The sequence below is a fragment of the Theropithecus gelada genome, chromosome 2 (genome assembly GCF_003255815.1).
Source record: "Theropithecus gelada isolate Dixy chromosome 2, Tgel_1.0, whole genome shotgun sequence".
NCBI classification, from domain to species: Eukaryota; Metazoa; Chordata; class Mammalia; order Primates; family Cercopithecidae; genus Theropithecus; species Theropithecus gelada.
The window spans coordinates 25573800-25592085 of record NC_037669.1 but is presented as its reverse complement, the minus strand read 5'-3'; the positions used below and the strand labels follow the sequence as shown (position 1 = coordinate 25592085).

The window sequence follows — 18286 nt, the reverse complement described above, 5'->3', positions numbered from 1 at the left end:
TGGAATGAATCTTTGGGCACCTTTAAAGGTTGACACTTGCTTCTGAATGGTTTTATTAACCTCAAATGTGCACTAAATAAAAACTCAGTTTGATTTTGATGCCATTCAACTAAAAGAAAAAAGCTGTTTAGTGGTGACTAAGAAAGCCACTTATTTGGATTTGGGCTGATTTATAGGTATGGTTTCTTGCATATGAGGAATAGCTTAAAATTAAACAAGCAAACCTACATTAAAGATAGCAAGGTCATTCGCCAGGGGCTCTAGTTTGAATAAAAACAATTTGACTTAGCTCTCATATGAGGATGGCAATCAGCAGCAGCCTGATCTGAGACTGGCTCCCATTAACCACACTTGATTCTATGGTACACGGTGCACGTTGCTAGGTGATTCAACAGAGGGAAACAGAGGACTGATTGATGGGCTTAGTAACTCTTAAGTGACTGTAATATATACACGCAGAGAATGAAAGTCTCCCTGTCACAGCTACATTTTGCTTCACAGAAAGTGACCCAAAGTAAATTTATTGAAAACAAAACAAAACAAAACAAAACAAACAAAGCCAAACTGAAGCCCCTATATGCTTTTTGTAAACACTGTCTTTATAGTAAGTTCTGCTGTTCATTTTACTGGATTTGGAGGGTCTCACGATTTCTAGTATAAAACACCATTTTCAAGAGTGTGTAACTTGTCTATGTAAATTCTCCCTGGCCCACATCCTGGAATGCAAATTCTGTTTCTGAGAATCACTTTGTTTTCAACAACATCAAAAAGAGAAGGGAGTAGGCGGGTGCTGGCGGTAGGTGGGGTGTGAGTTTGTTTTCACAATTATAGAAATTCCCTGTGTTCCAAATCAGCTTATAAATTTTATTGAATTAGGCCAACTGATTTTTTTCAGATTTCTGAAAAAATGAGATTTGGGCTGATTTATAGGTATGATTTCTTGCATATGAAGAATAGCTTAATGCTTTTTCTTTTTTTTTTTTCAAAAAAATGTTTTGATAACTGTCACAAACAATTCTTCCAAATGAAACCAACTGAATTTTCTCAACTCCCTTATATACTACCATCTCGATGTAGGAAAATTTTAACACCTTAAAAATGAAACCTGACAATGACAAATTAATACACATAATCATTAGAGTGCTGCGACTTAACCTCTGTACCTACTGCGGTCCATTTTTGATGACAGGTTATATTATGACATTATAACTTTCACCAAAAACCTTTTGGATTACTCGCTTTAGAAAAGTGTCCTGAGCAGTGCACTATTCATCTTTCTAATAATGTGAAAGCGAAATAGAAGAAAAGAAAAAAAGAAATACATGGGCCACTGGCAAATGTAGGATGCAGACTATTTGGGATGTTTTATGGAAACGGGCATGACTGCAAACACTTGGTACTTGGTTTGATTCATAAAACGATCAAGAAGTGTGGATGGTTTCTGGAAAGTGCCTTCTAAGCTGAAAGGTAATTAACTGAAACATGTAATATGCTTTTACAAGGTTCTTCTGGGGAACAAAGGTTTCCTTTGATAGTATAAGCATGCTTTGAATCTGCATCATGAGCCCAGAGGAGCTTTGAAGTCCACATAAATACTTGAGGGACAGACCTACTTAGTTGCATAGGCTATTACAAGAGAAACAGGAAAAATCCATAGTTACTTGCTGCAGTTGGAAGGCCCTCTGGGTTCCTTTCTTCCCTATTTATTTTAATAATTTCTAGGCGCTGTCAAGTTATCAGAAAACAGAGCGGGAAAAGTTGTAAAGTGAAACCTTCTTCCCTAATTAAAAAAGACTGAAAGACTGGCATTCTGAAACTTTTGAGACCTGTTTCTTTCCCTGTAGTGTCTAAAATATTGTGAAGTAACAGAGGTGGGACTTTTTATTTGAGTTTTAAAAGATGAAATGCTTTAATTATAACTTCTCAAGTCATTCATTTGCACAGCTGTTTGCACAATAACATTAACTATATGCTATCATTATGCAAAGTAATTTTGTCATGGTGACTATAATTATTCCAAGTTTCTTCTACAATTTTCTCTTCTTCCATCCCTACTCTACTTTCTCCCCTTGGTGTATCCCACATAAGCATTCAGGGTGTGGTGAGTTTTTAAAATTTTAGGATAATTTTCTAAACTGAGTGAATACTTTTTGAAATCTAAATCAATAACCAATCAATAAAGGTCAGGATGGAAATGTATCTATATCTCTAATACATATAATATATAAAATGTTTATATGGATATATATAGGGTACTTATATATGTGGATATATATAAATGGAAAATTTAGATCTCTGTTAAAATGTAGTTTGAATTTGCTTATATTTTATGTTATGTATCAAAATGGCAATTTCATATGGTTCAGCCAAACACATGTGTATGTATGCATGATATACATGATGACATATGTATCATATATCTATGTATGTATCACACAACACTTATTTGTACATGTCAGTAAAAGTTAAGATCACGTGCTAGTTATCAGTAGTACTTCATATCATAGTTCACGACATTTTTACATGACAAAGCAACAGAGAATATCATTTTAGTTCCTCACTGCAAATCTCCTATTTGAATTTCATACTCTTTGTTTTCCTTGCTGATATTATACACGAGCAGAATGAAGATCTCCTTAAGTCCCCTTATATAGATACCTGCTATAGAGACACTACAGAGAGTTCAGTCTTCTTTCTAGAGAACATGGTCTGGTACTGGCCATCAATCCCACTTAGCAGTGACACTGCTGCAGACTACTTACTGAACACCTTGACTATTGTAGGTGCCTCAAACACGTTGTCCTCAGTTACTAGCATGCACACAAATCTCTTTTCATCACTGATCCTTGCATTACTGATAGACAAAGTGTAGTTCTCTGAGAGGCTCAGTCTGTCTTTGTATTCTGGTACATCGTCGTACTGCACACTTTTCTTTGTAGAGGACCTGAAGGCAATAAATACAGGGGAGCCATCGGGCTTTTCCTAAAAATTAAAATAACAATACATTTTAAACACAAGCATATTCAGATGTTTCAGGAGTACATTCAAAATAACAACATTTCCTTGGCCATATTCTACCAATATCTGTATTTTTTGTCTACGAATAATAATTTTGTATACAGTTCTCACGTAAATATTTGATTACAGAAAATTCTTCATAAGAGAGAGCTTTAAGATCTTTTACAGGTATCAATTTATATGAGTAAAAATGAAAGGGTAGAGCTCTAGGAATCTGAGATATTTTTTTTTCCACCGAGAAGATAGAACTAGTAACTGTTTTGAAACTTACATGGGCTGTATATGTTTAATATAAAATAAAACATAGATAAATGCAAACAAAGGTACAAAATGATGTTCAGATAACCATCACGGCAGGCATACACTTGAGCTGCAAATACTAGTTTGGATATTTTGGGCAATTATCTTTGGAATATTCTTTACTTTAATCCACACATTTTAAATGTCCACACCTTTAACCAAAACTGTTGTAGCTGACCTTTATACGTAGAATAGTTTAACCAGTCTTGATGGAGAAATAGTATTCACCCTTGTAAAATAATTATGCCCATTAAGGAATGAATCAGATTAACTAACACAACCCATAGCTTTGCTGAATCTTAACAATGAGCTCAAAAGGCTTTCATACAAAAACTTATCACCAAAATAAGATATACTCTGCACACACAATTATGCCAAGACATATAATGCATTTCTTCCTCTGGTCACACAAAAATTCTCTCATCTAATAAGCAACTTAATCGAAAATCAGGGGCAGTCCCTCCTTTATGTACCACACAAGACCTTTGAGAAAATTAAATATGATATATGTTATAGTCCATGAGAAATTTTAAGATTCCAAGGAGGATTAAGTTTTAAGAATTAATAATATCAATTACTAAGTTAATATTGGAGTCCAAAAGTTTTATTTGCTTAAATATGTGAATATATCGATAACATTCTTCTTAACTCTTTTAGATTTATCACAGGTTTACAATGCAAATCCTCGTCTTAAGTCATTCCTTCATTATGCAAAGTATAGTAGACTACTACCCTATTCATTCCCTTAGGCAATAAATAACAGTTACTAATTTTTGAGCACTTAACTATATGGCAGATGTTTTCTTTGGGCTTTCTATGCAGTAATTAGTTTGATATTCATAACAGCCTTATAAGTTAAACTGAAATATTAGCCTCATCTACAGACTAGATGATGAAGGCTGAGTTTGGTTAAATAACTTCCCAAGGTCTTGGCTGGGAAATCTTAGCAGAGCAAAAATTTGAGCTTAGAGCTTGGTCTTATTATGGTTACACTGCACCACTCTTGATAGCCTTCAATCCCTCTTCTGCACCAGGCACTATGACAGATAACGGTGAGGAGGTTTTAGGAGTAGGGCTGGGAGGAATGAACAGGGAGCTATGATCTCCATTCATAGGGAATTTACAATATGATCCAGGAGAAATCAGGTCATTTCTTCTCTATGTTTACTTTGGCTAATTTTTCCAAAACTTTCTTTTGTCTTGTAGGTGGTTAAATTAGAGCATATATGCTATTTCTGCAAATCAAGATTGACTTTAGAGCATATAGTGCCTCAAATGTATCTCAGTGTATTGCTGAAGTCTTTTGCTTAACTAAGAATGTGAAAATTGCCATGATTGTTTGATTTCCAGTGCCACTGTGCCAGTTCAGTTTAGGTGAACCCTACTCCCTGAGTGAATGCTACTCCCTGCGTTATAGTTAGAATTTTCTATGATCATCAAAGTTTGCCATCACCTGACTCCATTTATTTTGGCAGCAAATTTGATTGAACAAGTGCATTATGTGGTAGTCTCCTGGGCACTTGGAATTTTGAGGGCACTAGTAGACTCTGTCCTCAGAGGCCTTAACATCAAATTTCCACATTTATAGGAAACCGGAAATAGTTCAAAGTTACCTCGAGTGAGCTAGATACTAAATAGAAGGAGGCTACAGAGAAATGCTGTGCTGCCTTACCACTTTCCTTTCCTTTCCTTTCATTTCCCACTCACACGAGCATAGTATGGTTAAGATTCTGCAGCATCACAGACATGAGTTCACTTTGTTGAATGATTACTACACGGCAAGTACTAGGTAAGTATTTTGATATCAATTTCTTCAGGTAATCTCACAACAACACTATGAGGAAGATATTTTTATCTCATTTTATGGATGAAAAAATAGGGATTAATTCATCTGCTCAGAATCTCACAGTGAGCACATTGTGGAACCTGCTGATTTCAGAATCTATATTTTAAAAGGCTGTGTTAAACCACCCCATGAGTGCAAGTTTAAGCACATTTCTTAGAGTGTGTTCTGCAGAATGTTTGTTCTTGGAGATATCTGAGGAAAAAAGTTCTGTGGTCAAATAAACCTAAGAAATGAATCAAACTATGGCCCTCAGACAATTCTTAATGCATTTTACGTATGAAAGGCTCTGAGAAGTGGTGCAACAAACTTTTTGTAAACTATTTGACCATCAAATTCTTTTCCTTTGCAAATACCTTTTAACATTTCAAGGAGCTAGGGGAATTTCGCTATCGTGTCCAGGGACACAATCTACTTGAAGCTTGCAGATTGTCGTGAGTCTCCTGTGGTCCAGCACTGGGAAATTGTACCACACAAACATTTTGCATTAATGTTAATTAAATTGAGATATTTTATTAGTCAAAGTTACGTAGTCATTCCACATCTCCCTACCAGGATCTCTACCCTCCATTTCCAGACCCATTTGTACCTTCATACCTGAGAAAATTTGATTTTGCTATCTGCAAGAAATATGGGAAAAAATCAACATTGTTAAATATAAAAAGGACCTTTTATAAAATGTGTTATATATAAAATGTGTTATATATCAACACATTTTTAAGACTAAATGTCAGAATCAAGCTTGTAATACTGACGATTAATTCTGAAATACTGTCTAAGGGCTCTATCTACTGATCTATCTTGTCTCTGCAATAACCATGTCAAATAGAACATGAGCAAACGAAGAAAGGTTGCCATCCTCCACTGAGTTCAGTCCTATAATCCACTGATTTTATTCTGGAACTCTGCCTTTTTCTTTGCCTCTAACACGTAAGGGGGAATCTTTCAGACTAACACATTCTAAGAACTATGGGTTTATTTGCTTTATTTTAAAATATCATTTGTTATGTAAGATAGGAATTATTTTTTGCCATATTCCACACATTAATTTTACCTTCCTACATTAGTACTCACAGTTCAATATTGCATTCAGGTTAATTTGAAATTCACGGTTACTCACAGAAAGAATTTTATTTAAAAAAACAAGGGCAATTAACCAAGTCCCAGGTAAGTCACACTTACATATTTCCATTTGCCAAACATGAGATTCTGAGGTACATCAAGTCGGCAAGGCATGATAATGGTATCTCCATATGCTGAATTTACAGTGTACCATCCAAGACCTTTGGGGGGGGGGAAAAAAAAAAGAAAAGAAGAGAGAAAGAGAGAGAGAACAAAATTTTAAATGTTTTCTTGAAATGACAAATAACTTCAAGATGCATGTCGATGAAGGTTGTCATCTGCTATAGTTTTATTTTAAATGGTATACAAAAGGTATGAGACTGGAATACATTTTCCATTTAAAAATTACCACCTTTCTATTTAGCTACTGAATCTTTGAATCCTTGAATATTACACAATCAAAATTTGTAGATCTCCAATTTTACCAGAGAACAGATAAGTGGTTCATTCCAAAGGAACATAGTGGAATCTGTAGATGAATTATCTTCTTCACTGTATTTCATAGAAATAATTTCTACCACATTTTATAGAAATGTGGGACTACACAAAGACTAACACGATTACAATTCTCAAAACTAGCTTTAACTATATTTGTATTTTTCATTTGAAGATATTATCAAATTTTTCTTCTGTAAAATTCAAAAAACTATTAAAAACTGAGAATTAATACACATAAGACCACAACTGAATTTTATTTATAAGGGGAAAATGGATTATTCTGTAGTAGTATAAATTAAAATACTAATTTTAATTTTGTATAAAATATTAGCATAGTAAGAATTTATAGTGTGAACATTCTTCATGAAGTGCTATTTACAAAGTGATTATGTGAATTTTTGGAAGACAATATAATTTAAACCACAATTTTGTACATACAGAAAACTTCTTCATCTTATTTAATTCTATATTAAGAAAAATATAAATAATAAGTAATTAAAATGTGGAAAGAAGCAATTTTTACATATGAATGAAAAGTACTATTCAAATCTGGATATATTTGTGAGGGTTAAAAAACTCAGGCATTTAAATTGGCAATAGCACTTGGGAAACATTTCAATTTTTTTAACCTTATTTTACTTACAACAATCTTTGCAATTTAGAACTTTCACAACTGAATGTCTATTAAGGTGTATCATAATTGAGTATAGAGTGTGAAGGGGCTATTTTAAACAGTAGAGAAAAAAATAAACAAATGATATTTTGTCCACCAGGTGGTGCTAAAATGCAAAGCGACAGCAATCTGCAACACATAAATAAAACCATCTTTCTGAAGAAACAGGACTGGGAGGATACCATCTTTCGATTGTTATCTATCAATCACCACGTATACCAAAATTTCATTTAAGGTTAAGAATTTTGCACCAGTGGACAAAAACATAACAAAGAACACAGACTTCATGTAAATATGCAACATAACAACTGGTTTTCAGCATTTTTAATATTGTTAAGACACAGAATACAAAATACGCAAAGCGAGAATGCATTTTCACTTACTATTTGAAACATGAGGTTTACTTCAAATTGCTTATCATATGTTCACTCTCATAGTAAAACTTTATCTCAATTTTAAAATTGTTTTGTGTTCTCCATACTGTAATTATAATCCCTTTTAACATCAAACCAAGCATAAGACTGTAAATGAATAATTTTTTTTATTCAACTTTGTTAAAATAAAAATAATGGAGGTTTAGACATGTGGCTGCAGACATGCAAACTAATAACATTCAGGAAATTGCTTTATTGCACATTACATTATTTGTTCTCTGTGATATTTGGCTCCTAGATGTGGAATTTCTGCTGTGTGTATTAAGACTTGTTCATACACTTCACAGGTAGAGGTCTGCAAAGCCAGGGAAACCATTTTGTAATTTCATATTTTGTTTCTTCATCAGCTTATAACAAGGCACATGAATATGTAATAATTTTGAGAGGATCTATCTCTATACCTTAATTTGTGTCAGGGCAAGCACCTGTAATTGTCTCATATTATTCGAAATCATACCTTCCTTTGGCAACTAACAGTGCTTTCATGATTGGCCAAGGAGTGAAAACAATTTACAGAGCTTAGGTACCAATGAAGTGAATCCTTTGCCAGGTAAAGGGAAATAAGAAAATTCCTTTTCCAAGAATTTAATGCTTTGCCCTTTCTCACAGACCGTTTTTCTTTTCTCTTCCCTATAGAACTTTAATGTGCTACATATACATCATATTTTATAATGAGTCTTAAAGCTGTATGAATTTCTAGTACATAGTGTATTGGTATGATGAAATCACAATCCGAACAGGGAAGAGATTGTATATGTTTAAGCTTTGTATCTCCAAAAACAATGCCTAGCATCTGATGGACACCTACTAAAATGACTCTGGAGTTCTTTCCATTTTGGTTATCAAATTAACATGTTGGAAAATCAGAGAGCAGTTGACAACACCGGAATTTTGAGAATTCTCATTTCTGCCACATACTCTAAAGCCATTCATATCTTATCTTGGATGTGTAGAGAACTTGGATATTGATTTTGGGTGGCAATCTCTGTCTTGAGAAACAAACAGCAAACACATTTTATGGGAATTCATGGATGGAATGACAAGAGAGAACATTCTCCCTTCCCTTTAAAGAGAAATGAAAAGTTATCTGTGCTCCCTCATTTGCAAATGATACCATGAAATGTCTCTTTCCTCACTTGTGATGACCATAAAGTAAACATTTCAAGTTTCAGAAATTCATGAATGGCGTCTTTTAATGACAGCTTCAAATCCAAATCTAAATCCTCAGACAGGAAAGAACTCTGAAGAGCAGAACACACACAAAGAAATAAGGTACCGCACCGGATAGAGGGCAGTAAGTAAAAAACCAACAATTATAGACATAAGTACCTTCCTTTCACGGGCCTAGGGCAGAATGAGTGGCAGTAAGTTGAGCTGCATGTTAGGGGCCATAATGGTGCTTATTTTAGAATCAGTTTTCAAGTCTGCTATCATAATCAACTTCTCTCTTCTTGTAAGAGTATACTAACTCCCATGTTCATCTGATAGAAGCACTGAAGGCCTGCATCTGTGGGAGAGCTAAGATCTCGTGCCCCCTAGGGATAAAGTCGCTACAAAGACCATTGTGATTTGGTAATAAATTATGTCCTAATTTTTAGCAATGTCTTAATCTTTGAGACGAAGTGTCAGCGAGACCCAAAGTACCTGTCAACTCGAACGATTCTGTTTACACTTTTCATAGAAGAAAGAGCTTTTTATCTTTGAATTGCCAAGTCTAAAAATTGAGTTTAGCTTTCTAGAATTCCCTTGCAATTTTCACCCTCTAATATTTATTAGTTAAATTATTCATGGTTTTGTAGCCTAGAGATTATCGGGCACTACTGGAAATACAGAATGCCTGTGACGTCCTTCTTCAAAGAGGCTAAATGTCAAGTGTAAACCAATGTGTGAGAGCATAAGTGTGTTCAGTATGTGTTATAGCTATGTATATAAGCACAGGTCAAAAGAAACTTTAAATTGGACTAGAACCTTCTGTATTAAATGTGTTCTATAAATTTAAGACATTTTTATGACTTATTATTACTGTAGCTATTAAAATGTCAACATACAATAAGACATAAAATGTGTCATACTTGAGAAGCAGTGTGTAATTATTTAAGCATTTTTAAATAGAAGGTTATTAACCAAAGGTAAAGAACAACAGAATTAGAAAGGTTACATAGAAGTATTAATGGAAATTCAATGCGGTGAGAACAGGAAAAGAAAAATCTCTTAATGAAGTAATTCTGATATATAGAATCTCAGGCAAGTGACCATAACATATAAGCTAGTTACAGTAATATGTTTTGTATAGAAAATGATTTAAAAGAGGCACTGAAAGCAGACTCTGGTAATGTTTTGAAGTTAGCTAAACATTCTATTTCTAATTGAAATAATAAAAATGTAATTTTGGCCATTTTGGTGGCAAATGCTTTTTTCCATAAAACTAATTGCCAAATTCAGAGGAATCATTCTCTTTGCATTCCTGACAGATAGACATTTGAATTGGGGTAGATTAAAATTCAGAATCTGCTACCACATTTCAAGCAGAAGAACATCAAATAATATAGAAAATGGAATGATAATTAGACAGTCTATTTTCACATGCTGTAATTTAGCATGGTTAATTATTATTTATTGCACCAATACATTAATAGCATCATCATCCTTAAAAGAAAATTTGAGCTCTAGCTCTGCTAAGTGTCATAAAGGGGTTAACTGCAATTACAATGGACTCAGAACTTATAAGAACTAAATGCCAGTTTCACAAAAATTTTACAGAGACTTATTTGAACAAATGAACTATCACTGAGGAGGTAGATAGAAATGAGAAGTTTATCCTTAGAAATTACTTTCATTTTTTTTTACTAATTTTGACAGATAGACACGCTAATGCTTCTATTTGTTTCACTAATGAATTAGGATATGTACAACTCTAAAGAAAATGTAAATATTTTGTAACACTAGTTTATAGGGGTGTTTCTCAACCTGGTCACTAGACCAAATGAGTCTTACTGTGAGAGTGCTGTGTTGTATATATTACAGGATGTTTAGTAGTAGCCTTGCCTCTACCCATCAGATAACAGCACCACTCCTCCCCCAGTTATGACAGCCAAAAAGTCTCCAGGCATGACAAATATCCAATGTGAGGCAAAATTACCCACCAAACCTTATGCAGTTGAGGATCACTGGTTTAAACCTTCAGCCATTGGTTGCTCACATGTGATTACACTGGGTTTCCAATAAAGGAACTTTCAGAAAAATAGAATCTTAGCATAGGACTAAATAATCACTGAATACAAGTGAAGGAATAGAGGCAGAAGTGGTACATGATAGTATCTGGTTATTATCAAATTTGTTTGCCTCACAGAAACATACTAAGCCACAATGAGGGATTAATTCCAGACTTCAGGAAGTGGATTCCCAATCTCTTTACAAAAATGACAAAGATCTTTTGTTTTAGCAAGTCTATTTCCTGTATCATAATCAAGTATAAATTATACATAGTGTATACATATGCATACTATACTTTCTAAACCATGTATTTCACATATATTGTATTTAATCTGATAAAATACCATAGTTCTACTGATAGAGTGAAAAAGCATTTTTTTAAACCTGAGATTTTATGATTCAATCACACAGACTTATCTCCTCTCTCAACTTCTCCCATATTTTATTGTATAAACAAGAGTTTAAGATTATCATCAAGGTCATAAGATATATAAAGTAAGTTATCTGTGTGTGCATTTGTGCATGTGCGTGTGTGAGACACAAGGGGCTATAACTGCCAAGTAATTTGGAAGGGATGCTGAGTGAGAGAAGTTACCTGATGAAATCTAATTTCATTTTGTGAAACAGAAAGAAGGGCTTTTTCTCCTTTCTTTTTCTTTGTTAATACCTTCAACAAATGGGGGTAGTTGGAGGCCAGTTTGGGTCTGCTGCATCTGAAGTAGGGATATATTTGTTCAAAATTCATTTTCTGCATTGCCTTTCTCAAGTGTTATACATTATAATGTAGACATAATTGAGTAAGGCCTACAAATAAGACAAATATAATTATTCCTTCCTCTTCCCCCCACCACTTGGGCCACTGTGGAATAATCTTCAGGAGGAAAATGCCCATGTTACTAAATTATAAACTACTAGTAGTACCAAGAATTATGTTTTAAGATAGGTACTCTATTTTACCTCCAAGTTTGATACAATATAATGCTCTAAATATTTATCTTTCTATTAAACTATGTCAATGTAATAATCCATAGGTCATAGAAAGAATTACACAAACAATAACATTTTAAAAATACATTATCGATACTTACTTACATTGCTGTGCAGAAAATTACCTTCTTAATTTACCTTAGTCTGATAGTTTGTTATTCTTCAAGTATAAAATGATCTATGAGGCTGGATGAGTCACAGTTTCTCCCAATTAGTTTAGGCTTTACCCCATCTCTACCTAATTTTTATGGTTCCTTGGTCCCATCCACTCTGTTCAGATTCCTATGTTTCCTTTAAGGCCTATCTCAAAAATCATCCAATCATTCAATCATGCATAAAGTATTTACTGGACACCTGCTACAGGGCAAGTTTTAGGTGTGCTTTGTGAAGAAAATGTGTAAGTAAAACACTGAGGTCTTTTCCTTAAAAAACAAGATGAAATCAGTGTGATGTTTTTGGTTGGTAAACTAAATGCTGTGGGACTGTATAGGAAGGAATCTCAGCAATGAGATTGAGGATATTGGTAAAAGCTTCTTGGAGGAAATTTCATATGATCCCATCGCTGAATTGAGGTTTCTATAGATGGGAAGATAGGAACTACCTCAATAGCACAGTGCGTGAGAGGCACTGAGTGACGCTTGGTTTTCTCTCTTAGGGCAAACTCAATTTTTATTATAACAATTCCTACAGAGTAGATCTTTGATCTTCATAAGGAACATGTCCTAAGACTGGCAGTTTTCCCAAATTCATAAGCGCACATAAAATTTCTCTAATAAAATGCAATAAAATGTTAGATCTCTATTTTCTCTTTACTTTCATCATCAACACTAGCATTTGAATTCCTTTTGGGGCCATTTTAAAATTATAAGCAAAAAACTTATTTAGAAATGATCAAAAAGCAACAGAATTGATGGAAGTTGTGAACCTTATTTTTATTTTTTGAGTTGCCTCATGAATTTTAAATCAGAATATGTGCAGATTCTACTGCACTCATTAGCATTTCTTAACTTGAGATCCAGGAATGAACTTCAAGGCATCTACTATATTATTCTTTGAAATTTTAGGGAATACAGCTACAGGGTAGTGAGAAGGGAGCACTGTGGTGATTTGAGATTTGTGTTCCCCCAAAATTGTCCCCTCTTAAAATTGTCCTCCCAAAAGCTATTTTTGCTTTAAAAAACATTTTAATGGAATATAATATAGATGGAAAAAAGTACACAGATCTAGACTTACATTAGAAATGTCACTAAAAGCACTGGGCTTTAGGGTTTCCTTGGCAATGATCCTCGCATTCTTTGTTCTGAGCAGGAGACTGAGATTCCACATACTTGACCACAATGAAACCCCTGTGTTACCAAGTCATCATTCCTAAATGATGAGTATTTTTGGCTAGGCTATGGGGTCTATGCCAACATGCTAAGGCACAGTCCCTTAAGTGCTGATGAACTTAAATAAAAACATTTAAAAATACTTCATGCTCTGAGTGCGTGGGAAGGGGGTGCTTTGTGGGGGATGGGCAGAAAGATTACAATGAACCAAAAAATCTAGATTTTCTATGTAAAAAGAACAATTGTCTCTATTTTGTTTTAAAGTAGATTTTCATAGTAAAGAGGACTAAACAGGAGAAATGTTTAAGCATGTTTTTCTTTATACTACATATTTTGCTCAAAAACACGTGTGTAATTAATAATTTATGTTGATTGAAGTTCCTAAAGTTGACTGTTTCCTACTATCATACTTCTAATTAGGATTTGAGGCTAAGTCTTTAAGGTGCTCATATAAGGAGAGTCCTTCACTCAGATAATTAGTCAATACCATAAAAATAGCCAGCAAAGTATGATTTTTCTTCTGCTCTCCTCTCCCCTTATTCATTTTCTCAATTTAGTTCTTGCTAAAGAACTAAATTTTCTTCAATTTAGTCTGGATTCTGATCCTGTTGACTTCATTTGGGAACTACCTTAACTGGAGATGTAGAAACTTATATTTGAAATACTAGTTATATTAATTCAGGTTAACTAATGCAAAGAAAAGATGAATACATTTAGATTCTATTGCTCTGTACATTTTTTGAGCATGAAAGTCTAAGTTTAACTGTTTCAGAGTATCAGTTCTACTGAAATGGAGAAAAATTATACTTTCCTGTGCATTTTACCACATAAGTTGTATTGAAATTGTGAATACAATTCAATTATTTTAGCAAGAAGAAGAGTGTACTGCATTCGTAAAAACATTATCAACAGAAAGGCAGGCATAATGCTTTCCAAAGGATCTTAATTAAATCATCTGAAGTAATGGAAAGTTTGGGAGTTTAGAATGAAGTCTGTCTTCAGAAAGAACTCACAGTTATTGTGACATTATTAAATTTGTTTTCTGCAAATAGTTTAATGTCATGACAACAAAAAGATCTCTTGATTTGAGAAAATCAAAGCTGTCTTTGATAACACTCCCCAAACTCCAAAACAAAAAAATTTCTAATTGCCTTAATATTCCTCAAAATGCTTTAGAAAAAATACATCACAAAGACTTTTAGCCAATAAGATCATCGTTTTCACAGAAAGCATCTGTCAATAATAGCTTACATGAACTGTATTGCTTTAGCTTTTAAAGTAATATTCAATAGTATTAGAATTACTGACTTAGAAAATGTTGTGTTATAATTGAGGTAGTGAATTACCAGGGATAAAAAAGTGAATTGTTAGGGCTACTAAATGAGCAGAGTAGTAGATTTCTGCTTCTGAATTGGTTGAGTGATCTTGTCCAGTATTCTAGTTTCTGGTATATTCCACATTAAGTATCTAACCTCATACCGAAAAATGTTTATATCAGTTGAAATACTTTTTGCTCCTCTTTTCTTCACATGAATCACAATTAGCATTGCCTGTGTCTCCTGAGGATATAGATTTGTACAATCAAACATGGTAAGTAATAAAGGTTAAAAAGCTATTTAATAGGTTTTTCCACATATTTGGTGCAGCTTGCTGGCTGATTTCCGAGACTTAGATTTGTGTAAATTCCACGCTTTTAATTGACAGCTCCCCGGAGGGGTTGCAATATAAGTTAAGGTCATAGGAAGAAAATTATGGCTTTCTATGGCATTTTGTCCTTTCTTTAAGAACTGAAGTTAGCTTACTATAAGATCTAGTTTTCTAGCTTTGAGGAGAAAGGGGAGATGGAATGTTCATCCAAGATACATTTTTGAAAGAGACTAAAAGCACAGGAAAGAGGAAATTAAAAATAAAACAAATAGTCGTATACAGTTGGGCAATCAGCATAATCTGATATCTGAAGATAAAATCATCTTTCTGCCTTAAGAGACGGTGTGTCACCTCAAGGACTGAGTGAGAATGGAGAGTCACGCCCATTGTAGCTTGCCCACAATGGTAGCCCAGTGGGGTAACTCTGGAATGCATGAACTTAGAGAGTCATACTGACATCTATTAATATTTCAACAATAACTTTTCATGTGTTCCATTTTTCCTGACAGTCATTCTTCTTAATTGAAGAGTGGGAGGAAAGATGGGAAAAAGAACAAGATAATTTAGGAAGGCAGTGAGTAGAGATGAGAAATATAGGAAGCTGTATTGAAAGGTAGTTTTATCGTTTCTAAGGGTATGAAATCTGCATCTGAAAGTGCCTCCAGTTTTGAAATTTCCCAGTACTTCCAAAGATTTTAACTCTTTGAAAACTTCATTTTATATCCCAGAGGCCAAATATAATTTTTTAATGTCTCATATTTATTCCGCAATTTAGGAAATGGTTAAATGTAAATGAACAGCCCAGAAGAATTTTTGGAAGACTAGCTATCATGAACAAGGTGGTAAAACATAAACAAAAACGCTGGATAAGGAAAACAAGTTCTTACAGCAGGCCAATGGCACCTATAGACTGATCGCACAGGAACTTGAACATGTGGACAGTGTTACTAAACCCTGACAAGAGCCCCGCTTCTGAGAATGTGCCTGCATTCCGTTGGTTTCCCACACTTGGTAATATTTGCATCCCATCTCACCTGTCTCTGCTTCTCCTCTTCACATCCTTAGTTAAACATTATTAAATAAGTGGTTCATCTATTTTGTTTATTATTTAAGGGAAAAAAGTCTCTGTGAAGTGGAGTGGACATGAAAATGTTCCTCATAGATCCTCAACTGCTGGGAACATAACTTACCCAACTGCTGCATTCTGTCTATTACCAGATTTGGGCTAAGGTTACAATTTTACCAGCTGTTCCCAGCTAGTAACTGAATGCAACAAGTATACTAAGACAGGCAAGTTTCTTGGATACAAGAGACTCCTATGAGGGCTGACTATAGATCACGGATACCCTGATTCCCTGATGAAACTCCCTCAGACTGCGTGACAGTCTAGAACGCTTCCACCCAACCTTCCTGTCCTCTCTCTTTCACTTGGGACCATCTTTACTCTGTAGTATGCTTATTCTCCACCCCTCACCCCGCCCCACCATCTTCCTCCTCATTTTTTCTCGCATAAGTGTTTTTCCTAATTCATTCTTTGTATGTTAAATCCATTTTGACATCTGCTTTTCAGAGTTTCCTAACATCTGGGGGAAATTAGGCAGATCATAACCATATTGACCCACTGACATTAGTAGACTATGAAATTCCAGAAAATAAAAGATTTCAGTACGGATGTGGTGAAAAAAATCCCACTTTAATTTAGTAAGGAGTTAGTTAAAATAAAAATAAAAAATATACAAAAAGTGAGCTTAACATTGATTAAAGACTTAAATATAAGACAAAGCATAAAACTCTTAGAAGAATGCATAAGGGAAAAGCTCTTTGACATTGGCGTTGGCAATAATTTTTTTGGATAAGACACCAAAAGCACAGGCAACAAAATTAAAATATGCAGATAGGACTATATTAAACTAAAAAGCTTCTACACAGCATAGTAAACAGCCAGCAAAATAAAAAGTCAGCATGCGAATAGGGAGAACATATTTGCAAACCATATAACTGATAAAGGGTTAATATCCAAACTATGTAAGGAATTCATACAACTTAGTAGCAAACAAAACAAAACCCACAGAGAAGCAGATAAAAAAACAGGCACATGACCTGAATAGACACTTTTCCAAAGAAGACATATAAGTAGCCAATAGGTATATGAAAAGGTGCTCAACATCACTCATCATTGGGGAAATGTAAATCACAATCACAACGACATATCACCTCATGCCTGTTAAGATGGCTCTTATTGAAAAAACGAGAGATACCAAGTATTGGTGAGGGTGTGGAGAAAAGGAAATCCTTGTACACTCTTGGTGGCAATGTAAACTGATACAGCACTTATGAAAAACAGTGTGAAGATTCCTCAAAATGTTAAAATAGAACTACCATATATTCCAGCAATCCCACTCTGGGTATATGCCTAAAAGAAAGGAATTAATACTGAAAGAGATGCCTGTACTCCCCTGTTCACTGCAGCATTATTCACAATAGCCAAGATATGGACACATCCAAAGTGACCATTTATGGATGAATGGATAAAGAAATTGTCTATATAGATATAAACACAATAAAATATTACTCAGCCTCTACAAAGGAGACCTTGCTATTTGTGACAAAAAAGGAACCTGGAGGGCATTATGCTAATTGAAATAAGCCAAAGAAAGACAAATGCTATATAATCATACTTACATGTGGAATCTAGAAAAGGAAAATACACAGAAACAGAGAGTGGATGGTGATTACCAGGGGTGGGAAGATGAGGGAAATGGGGAGATGGTGGTCAAAGGCTGCAAAGTTACAATTGTATAAGACACACAAGTCTAGAAATGTAAAGTACAGCATGATGACTGTGGTTAATAATACTGTATCATATACTAGACATTTTCTAAGAGAGTAGATTTTAGGTACTCTCATCATACACAAAAAATGATAACTAGTGAGGAGAGGGATATGTTGATTTGCTTAATTGTAGCCATCATTTCACAAGGCATATGTATATCAAAACCTCATGTTGTATAGGTTACATTTATATAATAAAAGATCAAATAGACCTAGAAATACATTAAAGCAATTGGTAATAATACTGAATGTTTTTATGGCGTTTTATAGTTTGAAAAATTCTTTTATATACATTGTACATTTTTGCATTTAGGCTTCACAAAAGTCCTGTATGATAAGCAAAGAAACCTGTATGATGTACATATATTATTATCCTTCATTTCACTAATAAGAAACTGTTCTGCATCACACACCGGGGCCTATCATGGGGAGGGGGGAGGGGGGAGGGATT

General features: G+C 34.3%; 1 protein-coding gene across 2 annotated transcripts in view; it reads right to left on the bottom strand.

The window, feature by feature from the left end:
- The window catches only part of ALCAM (activated leukocyte cell adhesion molecule), a 211354-nt gene that overhangs the window by 50881 nt on the left and 142187 nt on the right, over positions 1–18286 (bottom strand). For both annotated transcript variants that reach the window (XM_025375048.1, XM_025375049.1), the window contains exons 2-3: positions 6344–6444; positions 2763–2982 (exon numbers count right to left, since the gene is read on the bottom strand). In XM_025375048.1, coding sequence (XP_025230833.1) covers positions 2763–2982; positions 6344–6444 — 321 coding nt within the window. The remainder of the gene's footprint in view (positions 1–2762; positions 2983–6343; positions 6445–18286) is intronic.